The 27865-nt window shown below is 50.6% G+C and overlaps 2 protein-coding genes across 2 annotated transcripts; one reads left to right on the forward strand and one right to left on the reverse strand.

Moving 5' to 3' along the window:
* Positions 1–30: 30 nt before the first annotated feature.
* KCTD17 (potassium channel tetramerization domain containing 17) lies at positions 31–5230 on the forward strand. The gene is made up of 6 exons (XM_009289950.2): positions 31–237; positions 892–1000; positions 2769–2860; positions 3810–3905; positions 4278–4403; positions 5132–5230. Exons 1-6 carry the CDS (start codon positions 31–33, stop codon positions 5228–5230), a joined length of 729 nt encoding a protein of 242 aa, XP_009288225.2.
* Positions 5231–8784: 3554 nt separating this feature from the next.
* Positions 8785–27370, reverse strand: TMPRSS6 (transmembrane protease, serine 6). The gene is made up of 17 exons (XM_009289951.2): positions 27220–27370; positions 26902–27044; positions 26637–26704; positions 25217–25401; positions 22417–22458; positions 21251–21455; positions 20759–20895; positions 20069–20181; positions 19480–19589; positions 17817–17962; positions 16744–16842; positions 14534–14647; positions 14128–14244; positions 13198–13366; positions 11066–11337; positions 9655–9791; positions 8785–8943 (listed from the first exon to the last, which is right to left on the reverse strand). Exons 1-17 carry the CDS (start codon positions 27365–27367, stop codon positions 8785–8787), a joined length of 2364 nt encoding a protein of 787 aa, XP_009288226.1. The 5' UTR covers positions 27368–27370.
* Between the last annotated feature and the right edge of the window lie 495 nt (positions 27371–27865).

Genomic DNA, 27865 nt, shown 5'->3' on the forward strand with positions numbered 1-27865 from the left:
GGGGTGGGGGGGGGGGGGATGAGGATGAGGATGAGGATGGAGGGCGGGGAGGAGATGCAGGGCGCCGTGGGGCTACGCTGCACCTGGGACATCCTGCCACCCACTGGCACCCAGTCCAAGTGGGTGAGGCTCAATGTGGGGGGCACTGTCTTCCTCACCACCAGGCAGACCCTGTGTCGGGAGCAGAAATCTTTCCTGTGTCGCTTGTGCCAGGGCGAGGAGCTGCAGTCAGATCGGGTAAGGCAGCTGGGTTGCCTCCCACACTGTGCCCCACTGAGCATGCGGAGGGCTGGAGGGATGCAGGGATGGAGCCAGACCCCGACAGCTGCAGGAGTAACCGAGTGAAAAATGCCTGCTCTTTCTCCCCGCTCTCCCGGGAGGGATTTCCCCTTGCCGGATCCCACCTTGCTGTGTTGTAGCCTGGCACCTGTCTTCCTGAGCTGGGGAAAAGAGAGGCCATTTCCCCTCTGCCCCTGCTCTCCCGCCTCTCTATCACCCCACATCCCCTGGCTCTACCTCCCAGCCTGACTCAGCCTTGTCCCCTATATGGGGGCTCTCTGCTCTCTCACACCAGGCCTGTACGCACAGTTGCAGAAGGAGGCTGAGGCCTATTTTTTTGGCTTTCTCAGCTGGGTTGGTCCATGCTGAGGTGGGCACGCTGAGCATACCAATACAGGAGTTAAAATCCAAGCTGGGCTGACTTGGCTAGGGACTCTCAGGGGCCCATGGTTTCCAAGGAGTCTTAGAAATAGTGGACATTTTTGCTTAGGTTTGTATTTTCTTTGTATATTTTGTATAGTCTGGAGCTTTTGAGGGTTGAACCAACCTTTTGAGGGTTGGTTACAAGTTCCCCATGGAGTTTTTCTCCTCGTGGTCTATCTCTGTTGCTAGGATGAGACTGGTGCATACCTAATAGACCGGGACCCCACTTACTTTGGACCCATCCTGAATTTCCTCCGTCATGGGAAGCTGGTCCTGGATAAAGATATGGCTGAAGAGGGTGAGTCTTGGAGCTCAGAAACTTCCCATTTAACATCGCTGCTGTAGACAGGACACAGTAGGACTTGTTGTCGACCTTGTTGTCTCTCATTCTCCTTCTGGAGGTTGATGTGTGGGGATTTGAGAGGGCTATCCCTGCGGGTCTTGGAAAGCATACCGATGTTTCCTCTACTAAAGGGGTTCGGAGTAGGTGAGGAAGGCATCCTACAAGTGTTGTGGCTTCATGACTGTTCGTTCAGCAGAGATGTCACCAAGACAGAAGTAGGCAAGATCTCTCAGCGTCAATAAACCATTTTTTACTTGTTCCTGATCCACTTTTAACCAGGCTCTGTGACTGAGTTTTCTGTTAATGACTGAGTGTTTCTAATTAGGAATGAACACCCAGAAGACCAAACAAAACCAAGCTCATCTCTTCTGCTGACTGTAATAAAGACCATCATTAATCAGTGATATGCAATGTATGCTACTAGTGCTCTGATGGGTTGTGGACTGCAGCAATTCCAGTGGAGCAAGCCAGACAAACCAATCCCTCATTTGAGGTTGACGGGGGGGTCCAATAGGATAACTCAGTAACATCACAGTGTAACCAGCCAGCAGTCCCCAATGCCTCGTTATTTTTTGGATGCTGGAGTCTAACAAGGAGCCAATTCCAAAGACAGGCTGTGCTGTCCAGCCCTTGCCAAGCACAGTTTCTGCATGTTTATTAGTCTTCTTGCCCCTCTCTCTTACATATTTTTACCTAATGCATGGAAAGTTTTCTTCAGAATCGTCTTATGAGTTATAATTCCAAAAATATGTCTAAGCAATGGTAAAGAATTTTAATAAATGCAATTCTGAGGTATTTCCTACTTGACATTTCTTGTAAATCTGAGTCAGACAGAGTTCATCCACAGGTTTTAACATCAAATCTGAAGCATAAACAGGAGTCCTGTTCATAGCTTAACATTGCCTTTTGTTCCTGCTGCAGACACTCAGGCTGGCATAAAACTAACCCATTAGACGATTCACGGCTGAATGAGGGACTCAGAAGAGGTATGAGTGTGTCAGGTAGTGAAGGATCAATCTCCCCACCTGCATTGTCTGTGTACTGCCCTGGGGACATGCGAGTGTTGGCTCCTAGCCGCCTTGCTCTGGGAACCCACCTCCCTTTCCCTGAAGGCCTGTTAGCAAACAGGTGAGTCTCAGGAGAGGTGATGGATACAGACACCACAGAGAAAAAAACCAACACACTTCTCTGTTTACCTGCTTTGAGGTGAAGCACAGGGGAGAGAGCCAAAGATCATCTGAAGTCATATGGGGCTGCAAAGTGGGTGCAACTCCAACTGGCCCAGGCGGCAAGTTGGGATTTTCTAGGGTCTTTTGGTGACAAGGTCAGAACAAGTTGTGGTTCTCTGCCTTAAGAAGAGGGCCTGAACAAGATGATAACTAGCGGTCACTGAGAGAGGCTGGAGCCTACATTTATTCTCCTTGGCCAGTTATCTGGGAAAGGTATTAGCAGTCCTCGGCACAAGCCTTCACCGGCAGTGCCTGTTTCTGTAGTGGCAGGCAGCATAAGAAAATCGGGGTGAGCATTAGAAATGCAATGCAGAGAGCCAGGGTTCAATTCTCTGCAGTAAGAGTTTCAAGCAACAGAAGCCTGTAAAAAGTGAGGCTGCAGTGTCATTTCTCCCTATGGACCTTAGGAAGCTCAGAATGGATCTTTTGCAACGCAAAAAACAAAGACGGGCTGTTAACTCTGTTTTTGTGGTCCTTCTGTCTTTCTTTCTCAGGGGTCCTAGAAGAAGCCGAGTTTTATAACATTGGTCCTTTAATCCGAATAATCAAGGATCGACTGGAGGAGAAGAACTACACAGTAACTCAGGTATGGAGAGAAATGGCAAGGAAAGATAGAGTGGTGTGGGCGAAGGAGGGAATGTAGAAAGGGAGAGGTGAGTCTAGAGGGAGAGCAGACTTGGGAGAAGCAGCAAGGAATGGAAAGAAGCAACTAATTAGAGTTTGTGTGCTAATGTCTACACAGCAAAATCTTGCAGGAGACAGGCTACCACTATTTTTGTTACAATAAACAAGTTACAGGCTTGTTTTGCATCCCCAGAAGCAATGCTGGATGTAGCCCCTGAAACCAGATCAGCTCCTCTAGCTTTTGGAAGAAGGCAGCTGGTTGCTGTGGGATATGGAAGAATGTTTATGAGGAGAGCGAAGGTGTCGTGGGGAGGAGGGCTCTGGTGTGGGGTGTCCTGGGAGTGTAATCACAGTGAAGAGCATGGGGATACCTGTAGAGAAACCCGGAGGGAACAGGTGAAGAGATGTCTGTGGAAGAGTTAAATGCAGACAGTGAGGCACAAGGAATCAATCCTGTGGCACAATCACACCTTGTCTTGGCCAATAACCTTTTAAAATCTGTCTTCTGGGAGTGTTGGCTGATATCTCACTTTTCATCATGTCTGCCTCAGGTTGTAAGCCTCCAGCAACACAGTCGCTTTGCGCTCCCAAAACCCCATCAGCATTTGTGGCATTTGCATAAATGACTTTGTAACGACAAATGCAAACTCCCCATTGAAAGAGACCAGTATCTTCTGGGGACAATGCAGGAAGCACTCAGCTCAGTCCCTCCTCTCCAGAAAAGATACTGTTGTTGTTGCTCCCCATGGCAGCATAGTAGAAAGTTGGGTTGTGGTTTCCACTCCCCTTTAACCTGGGACATGGGGAAGAGGTCAGGTCTGTCCAGGAGGGTACTACCACTTCATTCTGCAGGAGAGCAACAGCCTTTAGCATCTGAATGTTGTCAACATGCTCTGCAATTTTGCTGTCAGGTGCCTCCTAAGCATGTCTACCGCGTGCTACAGTGCCAGGAAGAGGAGCTCACTCAGATGGTTTCCACTATGTCGGATGGATGGCGCTTTGAGCAGGTATGGAGAAGGTAGAGGAGAGTGGGAAGGAGTTGTCTTTTGGGGAAAAGATCATGGATACCATACAGTCCCCAGGCAAGGCACCTTCCCTCTGAGAATATTGGGTCACTCATTGATGGTGCTGTCACACTGGCTCTCTCTTGCCCCTACTCTAGAGGTTCAGAGGATACTGTGTGAGATTAAGCTGTTTTGCATCCTGGCTGACTCCTCTCCTGGTTCTCTGTGCTGCCTCCTGAGCTTAGTTATGAGGCCTTTCTATTAGGGGTACGGATTGGACTCCATGCTGCATGGTGGGCTTTCTGCCTTGCTCCACAGGTGGAGTGGATGTTTGCAGTAACATGTGCTTGTGATTCTTGCTCTTGTCTTTTCTAGCTTGTGAACATTGGCTCATCCTATAACTACGGGAATGAGGATCAGACAGAGTTCCTGTGCGTGGTCTCCAAAGAGCTGTACAACTCCCCCAGTGGCCTGAGCTCTGAGCCCAGCCACAAAGCCAAGGTGAGACCAACTTTGCTATGGCCCTGCTCCCGTTGCCTATGAGATCCTTCGCTCTTGTTTGCTCCCTCTTTTTTTCCTCTCTCCACTGTGACTGTGGGGCTCCTCAGTGGTGAAATACAGGGGCTTGTCCTGGTGTTCAGCACCATGGCATTATACCCATTGCCCAAAAGGAGGAGTGCGTGTGTTGAGAGTGGTGGTGTTCAGCTGTGTGTGGCAAATGGCTTTAGCAAGTGACCCTGGCACTTCTCATGCTACTCTAACATCCCCTTCATGCCTCCCTCATGACCATGCTGTGTGTTTCACTCTGCCTCTAGGGTGTGATTTCCCTGAAGGTTTTGCAGCGTTCTCTTTCCTTTTGCTGAGTCCCAGCCTAAGGGGCAGGAGATCACCTGCTCTCCTTTTGAGGAAAGGACAGAAACGTGTGGCAGTGCATGACATCCTGTAGACACCTAGGATACAGGAAGGAGCACTAGCGATTGATAGCAGTTGTTGGGCAGTGGGATCACAGCACTTGTAAGGGGGTTAGATAGCCCTGACATGATGCTCCAGAGGAAGACAAGTCTCTCTGCTCCCTGACCCAGAGCTGTCTTGGCCACGGGGGAAGGTCCCTTTTTATTCCAGTGTCATGACCATTGCTTTATTCCCTTGTGTGTCAGAAAGAACTGCCATGGCTCATCTTGCAAGTATCTCCACTCTTTCTTCCCTTTGTCCTGCATGCTGGGCCACAGAGCACAGAGGAGGACCTGGAGGAGGAAGAGCAGGAGGTGGAGGAGGAGGAGGCAGAGGCAGAAGCAGAAGCAGAGGAGAAAGGTGCAGCAAATCCTTGAGGAAAATGATAAAAATAACCCCCCAAGCATAGACCCGTCCACCTTTCTGGTGAGAGCTCACAGCTAGCAGCAGGGAAGGACTAGGGCAGGTGTGGGGTGTGGGGGCAGTCCTCTCCAGGAGCAGGAGTCTCTCTGGAGATAAAGCTGACAGGGGAGAGCTGTTACTGTGGCTGCTGCTTTGTATTTTAAACTGTTTGGTTTATTTACGGTTATATTTTTATTTGCAGACTGTCCATCTATTTGGGATTGCACTAAACTCTTTCTTCCTCTGGACCCTCCCTCCTGCTCCCCTCCGTGTCCATCCCAGCACTGTCACCTACCTCCTACCCTGCCCCACTCCCCAGCCTCCAGCATCCTTCCCTCTGCTCTCTTTGCGCCCCAGGGCTCAGAGTGGTCCCTTCCCTGGGGCCCTGTCTCTCTCTGCTCCTCACTTTTCCTCCTCTGCAGGTACGTTACCTGTCTGCACTCTCTGCTCCTGCCAGCCTGAGCTCTGCATGAGTGACTCACTTCCCTCTTGTGGGTATGGCCCTGGTTTGTAGAGCTTGGGGAGGGGAAGGAGGGAGGGGAGGTTGACTCATCCCTAAGGTGGCTTTTCCCATTCTCATCCTATGTGTGCCTTTACCTGCCAAGCAGACCCTACGGCTCCGGACCAGAGGCTCTGGCAGCAGAAGGGAGAGCGCAGCTGGGAGAAATGAGGAGGGGTGGAAATGAATGCAAAGCAGGCAGGGGTGGCACGGGGAAGGGGGGAAGGTCTGCCATGTGTCTGCTTGACACGCATGCCAGATCACTTCTCCAGACTGCCATCCACAGCTCCTTTGCCTGCCAGCCCGAGAGCAGTTTGCAGAAGGCAGCCTGTTATTTTCCCCTCCCTGCTTTCACTTCCCTGGGCTTTTCCCCCACCGCCTCTGCCAGGGTGAGAGCGCAGTGGGAGAGGGTGGCGAAGGCAGAGCGGAAGCGGCCGATCCCCACTCCAGATGTTCTTGCAGCTGTGTGTGAAATGAGCCTCTGTGCTCTGCCTCCTGCTCAGGGAGGCTGCCTGGCCAGCGTGCGTGGGGCTGGGTACAGAAAGCTTTAGAAGGAGGATTCCTCTCTCATACCAGAAAAGTGTGGGGCTCTTGTTAAACCAGAGGTGCTCAGTGCCACTCTCCATCCTGGTGGAGGGCACTTGTTAGCTGGCTGACATTTCTCTCTCCCTCTGTTCGAGACCCTTCTTGTCCGTGGCTGTGGGACCTGAGTGTTATTCTCTTAAAAGTCAGTGTATGTTAACCACGCGGACTTTTCCTTCCTTTTTCTCTGTTCTCCCACCCTCACTCCTCATCTCTTCTCTTTTTCTTCTGTTCTCATTTCCTCTGTCATTTCCCTTTTCCTGTTTCTCACTCTCCCCTCCATGCTCAATTGCTTTTTTTTCCTGCCATTGATTTTGTTTCTCTCTTTCTCTCACCTTCTCTAGCTGTTACAAGCCAGAGGTCTGAGGATGTGATCCCGACACTCCACTCCAGCCTTTTCATTTCTTGTTTATATATTTATTTTTGTACTGCAGTGTACGGCAGCCCCTCGCCCCACAGTGACACCCCCAGCCCCCTTCACTCTTCACATGCAGCCGTTCTTTTTTACAAACTCACTTCGGAGGCCTGAGCCTCAGCCCTGGAGGAGGGCAGATGCTCCAAGGAGCCCCTGGGCTGCTGCAGGGGCTGGAGCCCACGGCCCCTCCCATGCCTAGCAGGCTGGCTTTCCTTAATGTCACAGTGGCCCCTGCTGGGGACATCAGTGATCAGCCACTGCAGCCTGCGGTCCCTTCCTGAACACCCTGGATGCGACTGGGGCCCTGAGGTGGTGGCAGCTGCTGTAGGACCAGTCCTCACCCTTTCACTGTTGAAGGCAGCTGGTCTGGGCTTGTGGCCAGAGGGCAAATGCAGAGCCACTGCCCTTTTCTGGGCCACCTGCGCTGCTCACGGGGTGCCCCTGTGCTGGGTATCACGCTCCTTGGCGCCTCCCTCTCTGTCCCCCAAAGCAGCCCTGTGTTGGCAGGGTGAGGAGGAGACGGGCGTGCTGCCCGGGTACCGGGAACATGCTGGCACCTGGTGTCGTGTCTGCTAGCACGAGGAGATCCCTGCCTCGGGGAGCAGGGCGTTTGCTTTACTGCTCTGTCTGAGGACCCCAGGCTGTAATTCCTGAATAAAATTCACAATCTGTTCCTCCTTGCCGCCTCTCATTTCAAGTGGCAGAAATTTGGTGCTGGTAGAAGGGGGTGGGAGCTGGAGAAGAGGGGTTTGGATTCATCACCCGGAGCCACCAGAAGCTGCTTGTGCTGTGCCTGTCTTCTGGGGGCTGGAGGTACTTCCCACTGCATCTGTGCTGCATCCCCACTGCGGGCAGCTGGGCTACAGAGCAGGTTTGCTTATTGGTATCTGCACCCCTAAATCATGACAATAAGCGAGGACCACCTACCTAGCTAGCGTATTGACCCCACTGCGCCTGGGACACAGCTGAGAGGGAGGGCAGGGGTGTGGAAACTTTTGCCAGTTGCCAGTGCCAGGATTGGAGGATAATTTTTAACAGAGTAAGGCAAACTAGAACCAAAAAAACCCTCAAATTAATGTTATTTCTAATTCCAGAGAGTGGCCCATTGTGTATATATATACATACACACATATATATATCTTTGGTAAAAGAATCAAACCCATAGCAGTCACTGTTTAAACATTGTGCCCTTAAGCCTTCTCCTTCACCTCCTGGATTATCTGACTTAGGAGATGGAAGCAGTTGAGATGCCCTTATGTTAAAGGTATTTAGAAGGTCTGAGAGAAGGGGATGGGAGGCTGCTCCAATGTTTTTGCTGAGGGGCCGGGGCCTTTGCCTGAGGGAGTCCAAGTGCAGCAGTGGAGGCTGGGTGCTGCTCCAGCAGGGAGGCAGGACACACGCTTGGGGGTGTGATGCTGGACTCGTGCCTGGGAGTCAGTGAGACGTGAAGAGTTGCCTGGCTGAGCTGAACAGCACACTGAACAGCACCCGCCAGCTAAGAAAAGAAGCAATTAGGGAGATGGAAGAGGAGGAGTGATGGGAGGGGAAGGGGGAAGAAGGATGAGCAGCAGGAAGGAAGAGGGAGGCAGATTGATTTCACAGTTACTGGAATCTCTAACTACATCAGTCACATTTTCTTTCAGCAAATGTTCCAGCATAAGATTGTGGCTGAATCACATGGTTCATGGAAAGTTCAACTCCCCTTATTCCTTTTCTCAGAAACCACCAACTTGGGACCGTTGCTGTGTATCGTGTCCATCCCCTCCCCGCCCCCCGCCCCCACTGCCAACTCTTTTGGATGGATGGCCTAAAAACACCTTGGGATGCTCCCTGGGAAGCACTGAGGGGGAAGAGGGTCTGCCTGCTTTTCTCTACAATCCCCAGCACAGGCTTCTTTTACCCTGCTCAGAAGAGCATCCTGGGTCTGACAACATCCCACACAGAAACTCTCTCTGAGAGGCAAGTGAGCAAGATCAGGAATAAGTGCCATGTGAGTGTAGGTCTGATGTGGAGAAGGCAGAGATGCACTTTTCTCAGCTCATGGTTTGGTTCATCCAGCCCAGCACTTGAGTGATCCTGGTGTATACTCCATAGTGATTTGGACGTGCGCATCCCATTCCCCAGCTGACCAAACCAGCCAGAAACCACCTGCCACTGGGTTCCTTGCAGGCCAGCGGACCTCCAGAATCGCCCTAGAGAAAGGGAAAGAAAAATGGGTTGATGGTGATCCACCAGCTTCTCCTGCTGGATGATTACACTAGCTTTGAGTCCCTCTGTATGCAGATTCCTGTATCCCCTCAACTCATGCCTGGGACATCTGCAACATCCCTTGTACCTTAGGCAGATGTCAAAAACAATCTCCAGTGCAAACATCCAACCTATTGTTGCATTCCTTCATCAATGCAAATTCCTCCCCCTTAGCCAGCTCCCAAGAAGCTGACAGCTCTATTTTTTCCTTCTGCTCCGTGTGGCATTTCCAAATATATGGAGAGCAAGGAAGCTGGTGGAATTTAACTGGATACCCAGAGGGATGGGAGACAGAGGAATTCCTTGAGATTGATAGTAATGAAGGAACAGACAAGTTACTGTGTGTGACAGATGCTAATGAGGCTGAGGGGGGGAAGAGGCTGATGTAGATTTGGAAGTGGGAGGTAAAGAGTGTAGAGTGGGCTGAAATGAGAAAAGGAGAAGTTTAAGTGTATTTGGATCCTGTCTAACGCAAAGATGCTGTGAAGAAGTGGTCCTCAGAGCTGTTGTTGGCCACTTAGACCAGAGGAAGGGTTGGGGAAGTCAGGCATTTTATGGTCTTTTCACCCTCATTTCAGGCTATGGAGTACATTTGGGAGACTTGGGACACACCCCACCTCTGGTAGTCAACCCTGATCCCACAACTCCTCTGTCACCTGGCAGGCATCTTTCTTGCCCTTGTGGTACCCAGCACACAGCATCCTGGGAGAAATCATGTAGTGATAGGCCTCGCTGCAGATGTCCTGCTGGATGAGCTGCACGTCCACCTTCTGCAGAACATTGCTGATGTGCCCTGAGGGGTAGAGCACCAAAAGCAGTGCAGGTGAGCAATGGTGGAACTTCCCACCATTTATTGTGATCCCCCAGCCCATGCCCATCTCACTGCATGCTGAAAGCTGCCATCTGAATTACTGTTCTGCTCTCCACTGGCATCACAGTCCCTGATTTTCAGCAGAGCAATTCACCTGCATGGAAGGAATAACATTCCTCTGCAGTCCCTTTCCCTACAGGGATATGTTGTGGGTACTTCAGCTTTTGGGAGAAGGGGGATTCTGGTTTGGGGAAACCTCTGAGATGTTAGGAGGTTTGGATTTGCTTCTCATTGAAATGGTTGTTGAGTTCTTCCAGCTAAGTATGCAAACCAGAAGTGTCCACTTCTGGATAGACCTATGAGTGTTTCCATTTAGGAAGCAACTGGAGCAAGTATGTGAGTGTGAGTGAAGGCACTAAGCTGACCTGGGTGAGCACATCTATATTCCTGTGCCATGCACTACTAGAGAACAGCCTGGACCTGTTTGTTGGCTCTATGGGGAGGCAACACAAGGGGTCATGCCCATACAGCTAAACTCTTCCTTACAAAACAGAATGGACTCATCGATACCACCCCATGGGAACAGGTCTTGGCCCATGCTGTCCCCCAGCAGTGTGCGGGCACTGTGTGGCCAAAATGGTACCAGGGCACATGCTGACAATTATACAGTGTGATCCTCGGGGGACAGCACTCAGACCCTGCACTGCTCCCATTGCATTTACTAGTGCAGGTGTCGCTGGGGGGATCCAGGTCCTAGGGTCCTTGGCATGGGGGAAATGTTGCTGCAGGGGCTGCGGACAGGTGTGCCCAGGAGACCCAGTCCTGGTTTGATGAAGAGCAGTTTTTCATCTCTATTCTCTCTGGTCAGGCTCTGTCCCTGGGGAATGACCCAACAGGAACCCACATGTCTGTGTAGGCATGTGGTTGGGCTTTGGGACTGGGACTACTCCATGCTGTGACCATGGCTGAATAGCCCCTGGTCAGACCCCTAATTCCTGAAGGCCTGTTCTAGTCTTTGGATGAAGGAACACGTTGTCCCCGTATAGCTTACCAGCCTCTCATGCCTGCCTCTCTGAATGAGGTTTCAAGACACTCAACAGGTAACTTTGGCCAACCTGTTACCCAAAATCAAAGGGCGTGAAGGAGGCATAATGCTTTGGGGTGAACAGAAGTCTATTCTGCCTACCCCACATCTGAACCTCTGTTTCCACCTTGGCTCTGCTACAGTAGGCCACCAGCAAAGACCTTGCACCTACCGCCTTCCTTGAGGGCTCCCCAGCCAGTGATCCAGCAATGAAGGCCAGGCTCAAAGAGGTGAGAAGGAGCAGGCAAGCAGATGGGCTGGATTAAGGGTGAGATGATCACAGGATGGTCCAGCTGGAGCAGGGCCACATCATAATCATGGCTGTCCTCCTCGTAATAAGGGTGAAGGAAGAGGCGGATCACCTTGAAGGACACCTCTGTGTGGCTGGTGGCATTTTGCAAATATTTACCCAAGTAAACAGTCCAGATGGATGTGGAGGCCAGTCTGTAGGATGCAGCAGAGAAGATAACTCATCACGTGAACAGAGAAGGATGGGCAGAGCCTGGCTGCTTCTGTCACAGTCTTTTGAGGAGTCTCTGATATGGATTATCATCTCCCTCAGAGAGGCTGCTTTTGTTATTTGGCTACTGATTTCAAGAAACTAGGTGGGACACCTCTTTGATGCCTTGACGTGCCTGTACAGCGGGACCAACTTTGGGCAGACACTCATACACACAGGCAACTTGCTCATATTTGCTTGTTTTCCTTAGCAAAGCAGGCTAAAAGGTGTATGTAGATCAGACAAGCAAGTGGGGCTGGTCGTGTGCAAGTGACTATGATAGGGCAGAGAGCAAGAACTGAGCTGGTGAAGCAAAACTGCAAGGAGAAGGAGGGGAGCAAGCTCCGAGAAACTGCCAAGAGGGAGTGAAGCGAGAAAAGCATCTTAGAGGTGAGGGCATTAAAAGGCATGTCAGCCCTCTACAGAAGCAGGGGCTAAAGCTGAGGACAGCCTAACAAAGTGACACCTCTGAGAACAGAACAGCTAAGAGCTAACAGCCAAGGGAGATCCTGTCTCCAGCAGAAGGGTGAGAAGCAGAGGGGACCTCGTCCTGGACCAGAGCAGGAGGAAGCAGGAAGAGAGCTGGTTTTAGACTCAGAGTCCTGTCCACCTTTTGCCTTACATGTGCCATTTTCTCTCACACTGCCTCTCTGGGTGTGAAAAACTCCCTGGTTTGGTTTGACCAACTCTCTTGCTCCAAACTCCCCTTCAGGACTCACTTCCAGCCTATTGTCTGCACAGAGTGCTGCCCATAGCATGGCCCACCCCAGGCTGCTGCTGTTCTTCTGCTCCTCTTTTTTTCCCCTACTTCTTATCTCTCGCACCACTTAAATTCTCTCCCTGACAGGCACACACATATGCCATCTGATAGGGCTGTGCTAGCTCCATCCATCCTGCATTGGGACACTCCAGCCCGCATGCACCACTTGAAAGGCTTGCTCCCAGTGCTGGTGGGCTTCCTTGTGGGGTTGTAGGACACGGGTAGGAGCATGGCAGGAGCAGGGTGAGGTGAGAAGCACAACCGCAAAGCAGTGCCAGTCCTACCAAGGCTGGTGTCACCATACCGAGGATGACCAGCAGCTCCTCCTCCCCGAGCTCACATGGCATCAGGAGGGAAGGGCAGCCGGGGAAGTTCAGTAGTAGCTGGGGATGTAGGGGATCCCCACCGGCTCACTGGTAGAGGAAAAGGGGAGTTTGGAGGAGGTGGAGGCTGCGCCTGAGGGTGCACACTCCTTCCCCCACCCAGCACAGCTGTGGACCTTCCTCCTCCTCACTTCTTCCCTGTTTAAAAGAATGTATGAACCCCCCTGATCTGTATGTTACTGCCGCTGTTGTGGTACGTACACTGGGTGGAAAGAACGGGGGGAGAGGCCGTGCTTCCTCCTGAAAGGGCAGGCCCTGGAGCTGGGCAGCATGGAACCCAAACAGCATCCTCTGCAGGTAGTGCTATCCTGGCCCCACCGTAGCACATGCTGATGCCTCCATGGTTGTGACAGCATGGGGACAAGCCAGAGCCAAAGCAAAGGTGGAGCTGTGAAGTGTCTTCCACTACCATTGCCCTCTCAAAGCTGCTCTGTGAATCCCAGCACCGCTCTTTTTTTCCCTGCATGCACACCCACATACCAGTGCGTGTATCCATACCCCTTTCTCCAGCTCCAAGCCATGGGGAAGCATGGCACGGGTGCCAGATGAAGGGTGTAGCTGCCCTGTGACATCTTCACAAGCTGGACAATCTTCCCATCATGTGTGACATGGAGAGCAATGCAAATCCTTCTCCTGTCCAGCACCCTCCCCTCTCCATTTACCTCTCATCCTGGAAGCAGTGCGCAGCTGAGACCACCCAGCGGTCAGCAATGAGTGTTCCCCCGCAAATGTGGCGCCCCCGAACTTGGAGGCTGGCCTGCCACGGCCATTCCCCTTCCACAGAATTCGCACCACCCACGATCCTGCTGAGGGGGGCTTGCAGCCCACAGTCTGAGGAGGAGGAGACACAGCAGGTACTTCAGGGGAGGAAGGGAACATGATATACTGTGCCTGCCCTTCCTTTCCTACTTAACTGACTGAGGAGTTTGACCTCTAATCCCTTGCCTTACCCAGCCAGCAGATGCTTTATGTACTGTCCAGGACAGGTCTAGCGAGCACTCCCTTCAAGTGCATGCCCCCGCACAGCCTTATCCCACTTCCAGCTGCAGCCTGGGGATGCCTTCGGGGCAGCATGCAGTCTGTGCTACCTGCTGTCCTGTCGGGGAACGTTCGCAGCCGTTCCCTTTCGCTGCCCACCCAGGCTCCAGAAATACCAAGCAGGGAAATCAAAACACAAGCTCTCTCCCTGCCAGTGACCATGCAGTCACGGGTGATTTCCCTGGCTGGAGCCTTGTAGAATGGCATTACTTCACACGAGCCAGCACAGTGCTCCAACAGGCAGCCTGTGGGTAGGACCTGGCCTATGAGACATCTGGCCTGATGCCTCTGCCTGAAGGAGATGGGGACCAGCTGTCCAAAGAGCAGACAACGCCTCCTGGCAGCTCAGCACAGAGAGCTGGCTCATTGCTGCTGCCACTGCCACTGCAGGATGGAGCAGTGGCACTGCTGCCGTGGGGCTGGGGTAGGGAGAAGGTGGTGGAACAAGGGAGGGTGGGTGCTTATGCTCAGGTGGTGGGGGGAAAAGGAGGCGACTTGCAGCTACACGGCATCCTGAAGCTGCCTGGCTGACGTGCGACCGAGCATTTCCTCACCACAGCACTTCTCATCAGACAGGTCCTTGCAGTCTGCAATGGTGTCACACAAGGGGTTGGGTTTCTTCACACAGGTCCCATCTTCACAGCGGTAGGTGAAAGGCCCACAGGGGACCCCTGTGAAAAGGAAGGGGAGCCAGGGCTGAGGGAGGGCAGCAGGTTGCAAACACAGCCTGAAGTCCTTTGAGTGGGGGAAAAAAGGCAACAGAGAGCTTGGGGAAACTCTGTAAATGATGACAGGGAATTTCCTGGGCAAGCTTGGTCAGCTACAGAGCAAACGTGAGCAAGTTGGGCATGTTAATTCCCAGCTGGTGCCCTTACCTCATAAGAGGGAAGTACACTACCAACAGCCTTGGCTCAAGCATAGGGGAAGGTATTTGTCAGCCCAACACCGTCCCCTCCCTACCTTCATTGCACTGCTCCTCATCGCTCCCGTTGACACAGTCCAGCTGCTGATTGCAGACCCTGCTGAACTCGATGCAAGTGCTGTCCTCGCGGCACTGGAACTTTGCAGGGCACACTGTGTGGGAGGGAAGTGTGTGGGAATTAGGCACGCCAGACAAGGCATCAGGTGTGAGGTCAGGGCCCTAAGTGCACCAGTAGGCTCCACAACCTCTTCCCCCACCTCATAAGGATTTGGCAGCCTGTGCTTAAGACCAGCTCTGGTATAGTGCAACTGTGTCGTCTTGAAACAGACTGCCATGAAGAGCAGGACCCTGGTCCCCTTTTGCTCAGGAGCTGCATTTAATCTGAGGTCCTTGCTATTGGTCTTTGCCTGATCTATGTTGTAGGTATGCCTGCACCCTGTCTTATACCTTGCTGATGCTGACTTAACTTTCCTTGGCTTCTTGGCTTGGCCTCGGACCTGCCTCATCACTATGGACTTGTCTTGCGGTCACTGGACTCCTGGTTGACTCCAGGTTACCATCATCAGACCTGATCTGCTTGCCTTGTTCAAGTTCTGTAGGACTGCATCCTGTCTGGTGAGGTCACTGTTCCTCCTGCCTTGCCGTCACCCTCAGTTCATGGGTCACCTTCCCCTACAGAGCAGCTGCTCCCCTTGCTCTCTGATAGGCGTCCTGAACAATGATGGATTCCTTGATGTCCATGAGCTCTGATAGCTGCTCAGAATGGAGATGGGCCTAAGGTGCCTACCCATCACAGCGTTTGACTTCTGATCATACATTTTCATAGCAGGAACTGTCCTCTTGTCCTGTGTTTGTGTGTATCTATGTGCAACACCAAGCATGATGGGCCAGTACCTCCCGGGCATTTTCTTACTGCAATGACTACAATTTCTTCAGTAATTAGTGTGAGGCTTCCAGATGACTGGAGGTCTCAGGCAATGTGAACATTGATTTTAAAGACAGGGACTGTTCCATACAGACATGGAGTGAATAAGCAAGGATGCAACAGCGGCAAGACTGTAAGAAAGGAAGGAAATCACAATGTTTCTATTTTCTTTTTCAAAAACAAAGATGTGTTTGAAAACACTGAGAAACAAATACTTTTTTTGTTCAGTCTTGGTCTGTGTTAACCTGTGGAACCGAATGACACAAGATATCCCTGGGTCCAAGAAGCTAACAGGATTCAAGAAAGGATAAGATATTCATAAGGATGCATATGTATCCTTGTCTGCTTGAGGGAAGCAAGCAAGCCCTGATGTCAGACAGCTGGATGATGGGACAGAGTGCACTGTCAGCAAGACTGCAGACACAAAGCCCAACCTCAGCGATCCTGTGAGAACACCCACACTTCCAGCACTGAATTAAAACTTCTTTGAGAAAGATTTCTCCTTCCTTTTACTTCAGACTTTTCTACACCTTCCTCTGAATCTTTCAGAATTGGCCACTGTCTCCAGTGGTTCAGGGATCTTTCTGTCTGTGAAAAAAAAGCTGTAGGAGACAACTTATGAAAAATTAGTGGTGACAGCAGCGTGATGAGCCCCCCCACTCACACCAGGGATGGGAGAACAGAAGAATTAGGTGTGATGTCTGAGCCTGAATAGCTGTTCCAATGAGAATGGGGCTTTGCAGGACTCCTGGGATACTGGAGACAGTGTCTGCATCAGCACTAATTGCTGTTGGCACAAAGAGCTGATGGCTGATTGAGAACTTTTAGATGCTCCCAAACTGGGTGAGGATCTGTACAGATCAAGTGTCATGAATGGCCTGGGGGGAGAAAGCAGGGCAGCAGGTGGGCTTGGGGAGGTGTGGGCAAGGTGAGAGGATTGGGAGGGGGGATGCTGAGTGGTGTGACAGCAGAGGGGGCTGTAGGCCAGGGCTGAGGTTGATCGTCGGGAAAGCAGGACAAAGTGGGGGACAACCTGGGCAGGGGCCTTCTTTCAGGCTGCCTGGAGCTCTTGGTGCATGGGTATCAGGGGTTTTTCCCAGGAAGACTGTGTGGTGGCACAGGAGCCTGCTCCTTCCCGAGCAGGCTGAAGCCACCTGGCAGTGGGATGAGGCTTTTATGGATGCAGAGGTTTAAGCTCCTGCAGGGGAGGTACGAGGCTGTACCTAGGCCAACTGAATCCTCCCCATCTCTCCCTACCTTTGGAGAAGCAAGGGGCTGTGTCCTGCTGAGATCAGGGACCAACAGGGAGAAGAAATCACTCACCACAATTTCTCTCATCCAGCCCATTGGGGCAATCTTTGATCCCGTCACAGGCTGGGACGCACAAGCCGTTCACCGAACACAGGAACTCCCCGGGACAGGCTGTGAAACCACCAGAGAGTAGTTAGTCCCCAGTGACTGGAAACCTCCTTGCAGCAGAGCACCGTGGCTTGAAAGCAGAGTGTGGAGCTGCACACCTTCCTGACCACACGTGTGCTGCAGCAGCATGCGGCGGCACTCGCTGCGCTCCCCAAAATCTGCCCCATCTTCTGCTCTGAACAGGGGCAAATGGAGCCAGGCTATGCACCAGGGGAAGGAGGGCTTTTTCCCTGCTTCCCGTTGTATCAATGGGCAAGAGCCAAGACAATCACCCGCCTGGCGTGCTATACCTCTGGTTTGGCACTGTTTCATGACTCCTGAATGCTGTGGAAAAGCTGAAATAGGTTCTTTGGAGTTGTTATTAAAACTTGATCAGAGCCTTGAAGGGGTTGGTGTTAGACATGTGTTGGCAGGTTCATGTATTCAGGGACTGGTATGCATTACAGGCACCCTTTAGGAGGGAGATGGAGAAACCTTGGAAAGACAATGGTGGGTGTGCATTTGCATATGTGCGTATGCATATTTGTGTGCGGTTTTATTTGTCTCTCACTTGCACGGATTCCAAAGTGAGCAGGAAACTGCTCTCTCTAAGAGCCCTTATAATTGAAATAAAAGTCACTTCAAGTCAGAGACAGTCTCCCACTGAATTCCCAAGGCCAGTCCGTGATGGGGGCACAGGGGCGAGCCTGCAGGCAACTCTCTGAAGCTGGGCTGCAGCGCATGGATGCTCTGGCAACATGAGGCAGGGCCACATGTGCAGAAGCAGCTTTGCACATAAATGCCTCTTCTTTTTGGCAGACCAGGGGTGTGTGCATCACCACATTTGTGAGCATGTGCCTGAAGGGCAGATGGCACCTAGGGCTCACGGGATGTGTCTTCTGTTTCTCCTAACACAAGTCAAGTGCACAAGGGCTGCTGGTAGCCAGCTGGGACCCCCCCGCCACCCCACTAAGGAGCAAGGAGGAGCCTGAACTTACGGTCAGATAGGTTGTACAGGCTGTAAGCTGCCTGTACGCCAGGGCCAGTTAAGGAGATCTGCGAGGTGAAGGTGATGGAGATGTCAGCTGAGGATGTGACTGGGATCCGCTCAGCGTAGGCTTGCAAAGTCCGCAGGCCACACAACCTGAAGGGCAAACACAGAGGGGATGTCCCGGGCAGGGAGGGAGGAGACAACAACAAAGTGGGGCAAGGGGTTTCGGTGGGGCTGAGGCGCAAAGGGGACCACGCAGAGTGGGTGTGTGTGGGAAGCCAGGAAGGCAAAATGCCTTCAATATGTCACAAGATTATGAAGGATCAATGGGAAAAGGCTGCGATTTAAACCCATGCCCTGTCAACATACAGGAGAGCTGACATTGGATCTTGCTCTGCCTGGTCATATCTTGGTGACTGAGCAAGGCCAGGATGAGGAGGGAGTAACCCTGGTGAAACAAGGGGTCCTCTCTGGGTGCAAGGCAGCATAACTAACCTAGGGGCTCCCCCAAAATGGCTGAAGAAGTGAGGTGAGGAAGCCACAGAGATAATCCAACCCAAACTATCCTATGATTATATGATTCTATGAAAACACCACCACACATGAATGCTGTGGTGGAAACTGATGCAGAGAGAGGGGAAAAAACTGGAATGGCCATGATATTCAGCACTGAATAGCTGGGGGCAACAGGGCAAAATTAGGTCTGATGAACAGGATGACAACAGCCTATGGATATGGTGACCCAGTTCTGCCCTCAGGCCATGTGCGAGTCCAGAGTGACCCTACTATCTTTGGACATTTCCCACTTTCTTGGCAAGCGCTGAATTCAGGCCACACAAAGCAATTCAGTTCTTACATTTATCTTCCCAAAGAAGCCATGTTGTAGAAACTGTGGCACTGACAGTTTAGGAGAGGAGAGCAGGGAGAGAAAAAGTGAAAATCCTAAGCCAGGGGAACATAGTTTCTGGACCAGACCCTTCAGAAGAAAAGAAGTAACCCCCACAGGAGCAGGGGAGAGGAAATTAATGAGACGGGCTGGGGGAGGTTTTGGAGGGAAAGGGGCAATTTTGCAGTAAGTGGGAGGAAAAACAAAAGCTATCCAGCTCGGAGCCTGCTTTGAGGAGATGGGAGCATAGCAGCTTTTGGTCCTTTGCACCTGGGCAGTGGTGGGCAGCAGCCCTAGCTGCGTATGGATGATGATTTTGGGAAGTCCCGCAAGGGGAAGTGGCTGTAGTCAAAGCAGGAGGATATGGAGCTAGGCGGAAGATCTTTACAGAGGTGGATGCGAGGCAATGGCACACGCAGATAATATTGCGGAGGTGGTGACAGGCAGATTTGCAAACACAGGAGACGTGGGAGGACACCAAGGTTACACACACAGGAGAAAACTAGGAAGCCTGATGCAAGCAGCAGCAAGACAGAGAAGGCAGGCTGGTAGCTCAAAGCAAATGTGTAAGAAATGTGCTCACTGGGGAACCTGTGAACAAGAGAGGCTGAAAGAGAAGTAGGCAAGCAAGAGGTACCAGCACAAACAGTGGCTGCTGAGTGCGGTGATGGGCTCTCCTTCCTCAGACCTGGTGGCTGAAGTGAGCAGGGAACCTGCAGAGGTTTAACACCAGTTTAATCCCAGGTGGGAAGTGAGAGACAGAAACCAGGACCCCAGCACACACCTTCTGTTCTGAATTATCCACTGGCCCTGGGTACAGGGCAGGTCATGCTTCTGTCTGCTGAGTGCGTAGGCGTCGAACCACAGGGTGACCCCATAGTTGAGGGATGGGACCTGCAGGCAAGGGGATCCAGAGCAGAGTGAGATGGCTCCTATGAGTGCTGCAGCCCACTCCATATGACAGAAATGAGCAGGGTAGATGTGAAGGGGAGAGCTGCCAATTCACACATTGCAAGACAGAAGGAAACACCACCTAAACTGGGGCCATGCCACAGCCCAGGGTGGCTCTGATGCTGGTCTCAAAGCATGGTAATTCCTAGCAATTTCTTGCAATCTGGTTCTGCCTTGAAGAACTTCTGTGGAGACCAGATTTCAGATTCCTCCTCAGCTATGCCATCTCTGCTCCGGCATGCAATATTAGACTCTTTCCCCTTCAGAAACACACATTACGTGGAGGCTAGGCAGGTTGCCACCCTCTGCTTGTTTCTCATGATGGTCTGACTGAGACCACTGTCTGTACTCCCCCCTAATGTGGGGAGTGCAGTGTGGGTTTCAGGGACGGGGTGGATGCTCTTGTGGGAGCTGGCTCTTACCGTCATGTGCCAGGTGCACTGCGTGTTGGGTGAGTAGTAACTGGGGTAGTATGGGGTGCCGATCTTCCCCTGCTGCTCCAGGCCTTCCCGCAGGGTTATATTCACTTCGCAGGCTGTAAATGCAGACATTCAAAGCCCTGCTACCTGTCAGCTCAACCTCAGCCTGGGGATGCCATGTACTCATCCCATTGTAGGAGGGGAGAAAAGGGGCTCTAAGACCTGATGCTAAAGGTAACTGGGATGTTCCACCATCACCCCTCAAAGGGCCATTTCCACCTGGCAAGACTTTTAGCCTCCTCCTCTTGTTCAGAGAAGGGTAATGGTAATGTATATTGCTGCTTTAGACTCTTATATTGAATTGACATTCATCTGCAAGTGCGTCTGGATGTGATGTCCAGGCCACATCTGGTCTGTCCATGCATGAGAGCTTGGGCTTGCTCCTGAAGTATCATGATCACTCAAGCTCTGCTTGCCAGAGCCCGAACTGTAAAGACTTGAGCCAGATGCTAATGTATGAGTCCAGGTGAGGGAGCAACATCTAACCTGCTTTTTACTGACCATCTCTACCCTTGCAATCTAGAGTGAATTCTGCCCCTCATGGGGATGGAACACCTCCAGGAGCGGTGATGTTGGAGGAGACAACCTGTCTCCTTCCTGTATCTATGCCCCTCCTCCTCCAGCCTTTCTCACCTTTGAGGGGCACCGCCTGCGCTGAGAGGATGAAGGGGTCATAGTAGCTGTACATGGCTTTCTTCCACACAATGGACATGACAGGGCCTGATGAAAGGACTTCCACAACAGGCTCCTGCCGGCTGCAGCCGTAGATCCTGAGGGGAAAGAGATTTGGGATGGGAGTGAAACAAGCAACAAACAAACGAAAGAGAAGAACAAGAAAGAGAGACAATGGAGGTCTATGTTATCCACAGCACACGCCTGCTGTGAGGCACTAACTGAATCAAATAAAGGGCCAGCAGAGAGACAGCTCGTGCTGCTGTAATCTCTCAGACTGCACGGCTGGCTGTGTGACATCCCACATCAGTGACTTCAGCTGATCAGCGAGAGGCAGGTTCTGCATCAAAGAGAATTTCCTCTGATGTAGTCTAACACCTTCCCCTGCTGTGGTGTGTCGTGCCATCCTGCCCGGCTTCCCTGCCGTGCTCACCCTGCTCAGGAGCTACCTACGAGGTGATGAGGTGTTTCTCCAGGGGCCCGGCTGCGTCATACATAGCCAGGCGGTCCCTGCAGTCTGGGAGAGTCCACTCCAGGCGTAGCTTGATCATGTAGCCCTTGAGGCTGTGGAGGTGCCAAAGACAACTGGAGGCCAGGTAGTCAGGGCCCTCCAGCCTTAGGACGTCATCCTCCTGGACATAGCTGTACCTGTAGCAACCTGAATCCAGGGGAAAGATACAGGGATGTAAACCTCAGGGTGATGTAAACGGAGGCAAAGGGGGCTTAGGAGTTACTGTAATGGAGATTAAGATATAGGACTGTCACTTGGGATATCAGTGTGAGCCCTGTTTTGGGGTGGGGGTGACTCATCCCAGTGATCTCAGTTAGTTTTAGATATGTTGCAGTGGCACCAGTCCCCTCGTACCAGTGCCCCAGTTTCTCTCCATAAGAACTGTCCCCTCTCCCTTGGTAGAGCCAATACTGCCTCAGGCTTTAAATATCAGCACAACACAGTTATCTTCCACTGGCTTAGTTTTCTTTTTCACCTCTTTCTCCTCTTACCCCCATATTCTTCCTGGCTTTACATCCCCTCATCTGATTTCCAGGTTTCAGCAGGCTTCCAGACCAGGATTTTTGATTAAAAGTCAGCTTAAAGGTGAGTGTCTAATAGCATATCTGATGCAAGCTACCAGCCACAGCACTTACAACACTGCCTGAAACTACTAAAAGGACCTTGAAACACTGTTAGGACAACAGACTCCTAAATGACTGACACCACATCCAGTAGAGAACCATGCAGGAAACCCCCACCCCACTCAGTAGGTTTTCATGGGGCCTGGAATTAGCACCATTGTGCCAGTACACCAAGCTATTTGACAGAACTCATCAGGACAGGGACAAGACGTTACTAAGGTGTCTGCACTGCCCCTGGGAGCTGGTATCTCTGCACAGCGGTGTGCTACTGGGGCAGAGGTGTCAGGATGCTCAGAGCAGTCCAGCATGTAGCTGCATCATGTAGTTTGGCTCTGGTCAAGCAGCAGCACTGGTGCTCCCTCGTTACTGTTCTCATCTCCCCTTCTCAGGATTTACAACTCCAGAAAGGCAACAAGCTTTCTGTCCCCTGTAAAAATCCCTCCCATAAAGTCACAAACTCAAAAGGAAAGGAAAAGATAGCCTACCCAGCGTGGATTTCAGCACTACTATGTCTTTCACACTGGATTCTGTTAGAAAGGAAATATATAAAGGAAGATAAACAAAAGGATAAACTGATAGTATCTGAATGCTAGCATGGCAGGTGATGACTCCCTTCCTCCCTATGTAAATGGCTCACTTACAACTTTGGCATGGGGCATCCTCTAGGTACTTGTCTGTCTGCCCTCAGGGACCTGTTTCAGTCATGCCTTCCCCACCCCATCTCTCTGGGAAATCTCTCTGGCCTCTGCCCCAAATCCAAGAGCCCCAATTCATGCTTTCCAGCCCACCACAGGCTTTTCTCTGCCTTTTTTCCTTGCTTATTTTTGTATGCGATTCCAGGACCTCTTCCCCTTCCCAGGAAGGCTGGGCATTGCTTCAGGCAGCCATCCCCCTCCCCTGCCAGCCGCACCACAGGGCACAGCCCCACTTCCCAGAGCCTTCACCATCTGCTCACCCCTCCCCTGCTCTCCCAGTTTAAATAACCCCCACTGAAAAGCATGGGAGTTGCTGAAGGTCAGGAAAGAGGTCTCTTTTGATGACCGCTGGTTGATGAGCTACTCAACATCCTTATAGTGTCCACCTCTGGAGAAGGCAGATGCAGAGGAAGATACCAGCAAGGACTACAAATCTGTGCAAAACACAGTCATAGGGTGGACAATGCTTTTAGGAGAGCTGGGCTTTGCTCCAGCCTCCCAGCTGAACTGGGAGCGGCCAGAGATCAGGTGCTACTGGGAATAATTGCCAAAATAAAAGGCACCATGAGGTCAGTTGGGTGTGAGAATTGCTGTTGGGGGCTTGCCTAGGTCAGGGCTTTGGTCTTTTGTAGCTCCTAAGCAGAGCTTGCAATTCTGTGGGGAGAGCTGAGCAGTTTTGTCATGGCAAAAACAAGTGTTGTGGAAAAGATGATCCTGCAGGCATAAGGCAGGCTCCTAGAGAAGCTCATGTGCTGTAGGGAAGGATGTATGCTGAGCTGATATTAAGTACTCTTTTATCTGAAGGTAATAAAACTGAGTTCCTGTAAGGAGAAGGAAGTTCTGAAACTCTTTGGGGGAAAGGGGAGGCTAGTGCCCTGGGGTGAGTGTAGCTGTTAGTAAAAATAAAGCGTTAGAGAGGTTCCTGCGCTAGTCAGTGGTTTGCAGATCTGTGTCTTAAGGCAGGCTGCAGTGAGACTTAATGTTTAGAGCTAAGCAGGTCAGCAAATGAGTCTGTTGGAAAGCAATGAAGTGCTAATGACTTGCTATTAGCTAGCTATTTTTTCACTCCAATTTTACAGAGCAAATGAAGCCAGAGGTTAAGTCACTGGCTTGAGGTCACCCTGGCCCAGCAGTATAAGAGGTTTCTGGCTTTTGTCTTAGTTGCTAGACCGCGCTTCTGATTGGAGGGGGAGGCAGAAAGGACTAGGGAAAGCAGAAGGAGCTGGAGAAACTACAACTGGTGTGTTAGTCCCAAAATAGAAAGAAGTGTGGTCTGCTGAAATGAATAAAACAGTGAAACAGATGTGAAGGAAATAAGAGGGAAATGGGAACTGCTAAAAGAATGGCACCATCATTTTTATTTGTTTATGAGTTACATTATGAAGTGAGTAAATAAAGAAAAATGCTAGATGGGCTGACTTGGAAGCATTTAGCATATTATCTTATGATGTCTTTCTTAAGAAAGTTAATTTAAGTTGGCTGAGCATGAGGTCTGGTATGCCGGAAACAAATCATAAGTAGAAGTAAGTGACTAATGGTAACTGCAGGAGGAGATGTCTTCATGAGATGCTAATGCAGCTTCAGAATAAGATCGTAACACGATGGTCTGGATGAGGGAGTGAAAATAATTTTGAGGAAATCAAATTTTCTTTGGGGACACCAAAAAAACGGCCCCCAAAACAACTGAGATGTGGAGGGAAAAGTTAAAGAAAATATGGGTGGGGTGTATTAAAATAAGATTCACCTTAGAAAAATGCAAGATAACATGTTTGGGGAAAAAAACTTGGAGATGTAACATTTCATGGGAAGAGGAAACTTGGAAATGAGAGTCCCAAGGGGAGAGAAGAAACACAATGTATTTTAAAACCTATGAGGTTTGGGGCTCTTTAAGAGGGATCAGATCAGGCTGAGAAGTTAACTCTTGTTATAAAGACCAAATACAAATTCCATTGGACTTGGATGTATTGAATATAGAGACAACCCTAGTCCTTTACCTAACACCTATTTCAGAGCAGTTCTGTAGGGGTGGCTTTTTAAACAGGCTGTGATCTTCATTGTGGGCAACAATAAATAATCCTTAAAATCATATGTTAAGAACTGAAGTGGCAACAGTGCTTTGTCTCAGAGGAAGACTAGTGGTGACTCAGGTACGTTGCCTTTGTTCTTCTCTCAATCAAGTAGCCTGGAAGAATCTCCCAAAGGAAAGTAGGAAACCTAATTGCTTGCTATTTTTGAGCTGAGCTGAGCTGATCAAAGTCATGACCTGTGTAAGATCTTACTCCACAGAAGCCAAAGCTGATGGGAGAGAAAAAAAAAAAGTTACCTAGCTGGTCATGGTCAGCTGTATCTCCAATAATCTTTAATCGTTCAAAGGAAGGATGCTTTTTTTATCAAACTTCAGTTCTCCTCTATCAGGAAGAAATACATGTAATTGTATCTCCTGATCCTCACTTTTTCCCTATCCTCTTCAGGTTTCCCCTATCCCCTTCAGGAGTGACTCCTGGCCTTTTCTCCTAACCTCCCTTCAGCAACTTATAAATCTTGGAGCATTTCTGACCGCTCAGGCCACAGCTGAGCAGCTGGTACTTACCCAGCAGAACCAGCGAGTCTGGGTTGACCCTGTACTCCATCTGGTACGACAGGCTGCCCGAGCTGTTGAAGCTGGTGGAGAGCTCTTGGTGGAGCATTGTGTTTACCCTCTCAGCAGTCACCTCCTTCTGCTGATTGTCAGGGATTTGGAGGGCAAACCAGAAGAAGAAGGTCAGAGCCCCCTCCCTAACAGAGAAATAGCATGTTAAATATCCTCTCTCTTCCTCTCCAGAATCACTGGAGAGGCAAACCCCAGAGATTAAACCCCCCACTGTTTTTCCACAAATCAGACATATCTCTATGGACTTTCCAGATTGCTGCTGTGACCCAGAGGAACCACGCTGAGTGGGGCAGGAGAGCTGCTATGTCCATGGTGCTAGTTAATGCTCAGTCCTCTTGGGGAAGAAGCCATTTTATGCCATCTGGCTTTAGTGATGACCAAAAGTGGACAAATTAATGTGATAATTAATCAAGACCGGTCTAATGAGTAGTCTCATTTCAGGTAGAAATGACCTTTGGTTACTACTGACCAGGGGTTGAAAAGAAACACTCAAGACTTCATTGTCTCACCTCCCAGTGGTGACAAGTGGATGATTTATGACTCAGTACCTTACCACAAGCCATTAATGCTGGGCAGGCTCAAGCTGCAGGAGACTGACTGAGAAAGCTCTGTTCAACCAGCTGGCAGAGAAAATTGGCTGGGGGAGGGGGAAGAGATGTTGAAACAAACCTTTGTTCAGTAAAAGGCTAGAGGAAGAATTTCAAATGAAACTTTTCTTTGCCCAGTTGAAAATGGAGTTGCACCAAAATTGGAATTTTCCTTAGCTGAAGGACAAATTTAGGGGTGTAGTTTTCCATGGAAAAAAAAATCAGAAGCAAATGTATACGTCAGTTTGGAAGTTATTCCTGCTTTCTTATCTACTGTGATGACCTGCAAAGCTGTAGCACCACATATGTCCCATTCCACTGTTACCCTATTCCCAGGTGGACCATGCTTCTTGGCTGGAATACCTTTTCCATGGTGCATTCTGGCCTCTCCCTTCTGGTGCCTAGAACCAGGCCACAAAATGACTTTCTTGAATTAGAGAAATTAATTTCCAGCTGCTTAGTTTCTACTGAGAATGCCAAGCCCAGATTTTTTTTCAGTTCTTTCCAGTCAATTTTTTTCCTCTCTTGAACTTTTGCCTCTGAAAAATTTCTCAGTTTTGGCTTTTCATCATGACCTCAGATGAACATGAACATCAAAATATCCCCAGCTCTGTCATGCTGGAACAGTTCTGGATCTGGACTGCCCAGCCTAGCCTAGAGCTCATGATGGGGACTGCAGCAGTTTATCATGGCCAGATTTCAGTGAAACCGGAGTACAATTGACTGGAAGCTTTCACTCATGAACAAGCAAAAATGCTCTGGGTGCTACTCACCCAAAGGCATACACTGTGCTCGAGTTGTAGTACCGACCCAGCTCTGTGGCACGAATCAGTTCCTTCAGCTGCAACAAGAATGTCATCTGATAACTATCGCGCAGTGTTACAGTGGAAGAGGACCTATGGCCAACCCTATATTTCATCCCTTTTGCTGTACAGACCCACCAAGTCTGTCTCTTGGATGGGGATACCTGACCCGTTTGTCTTTCTACTCACTGAACTGCCTCAGGGCAGTCAGCTCTGGACATGAAATTGCCCTCACCATCTTCTGGAGCTTAGCTGACTCCAGCCAGAAGGCTCTGGACTCCACCTGCCCAAGGTCCGGGGAGTATTGGCGATTGAGGACCTGGAGGCTGCCAGAGTAAAACTGCAGGATGGCCGGTTCCAGGTGCCACGGTCTGTAGTCTGCCAACAGAAGACACTACTGGATTACCTTGCTGATATGTAGGAAAGAGGGGTTTACCCCTATGTATGAGCCTGTAAAGATCACCCAGAGTCACTAATGTGCTCTGGGCTGGGCATTGCCTTGACTACACCCCATCCACCTCCTGCATGGGGACAAAACATGTTGAATTTTTACCTAGGAAATACCAGGTTGCTGCAGCAGCTCCAGACAGCAAAAGAAAGGCTACCCCGAGGGGCACATAGCGGAGGCAGTCACGTGAGTTAGTCTCTGATTCGTCCTTTGAAAGGGAGTTGGCATCTTCCTCCTGTTCCTTGGCCTCCATCAGGGGCACCTAGTGACACAGCACACCATGGTCAGGCTGGGTTTTCTGTATCCCTTTACATCTGTCTCTGGAGGTGCTCTGCCATCTCTGTGCTCTTCTCCCAAGATCTATAGCCCCAAGAGATCTGTGTGCTAACCATCAAAGACTTTGCTCAATGCAAATGTGAGTAAAACTCCTAATTCAGTGGGAGACAGGCTTCCAGGACGCTGTCATGTCTACGGCTCCTGGGTAATCCCTCAATTTTCAAAGGCATTCCTTGGGTTTTGCTTCTGCCAAAACCACAAATCAGTACAATAATGAATTTCTCCAGAGGCAAAAGTGTTGTCCTCCCAGGGTGGGAATGGTTTTAAAACTGGTATTTTATTGACCTAGAAATCAATGCAAAAGAAAATCTGTGACCTCAAATGCACACAGAAGTTGCACACAACAGCCCAGCCTGGGAGCCTGAAGCTGCACTTTGCCTGCTGTGCCATTTTGCTCTCGGTCCCTAAAAGTAAG

The sequence above is a fragment of the Aptenodytes forsteri genome, unplaced genomic scaffold (genome assembly GCF_000699145.1).
Source record: "Aptenodytes forsteri isolate BGI_AS27 unplaced genomic scaffold, ASM69914v1 Scaffold284, whole genome shotgun sequence".
Classification (NCBI taxonomy): Eukaryota; Metazoa; Chordata; class Aves; order Sphenisciformes; family Spheniscidae; genus Aptenodytes; species Aptenodytes forsteri.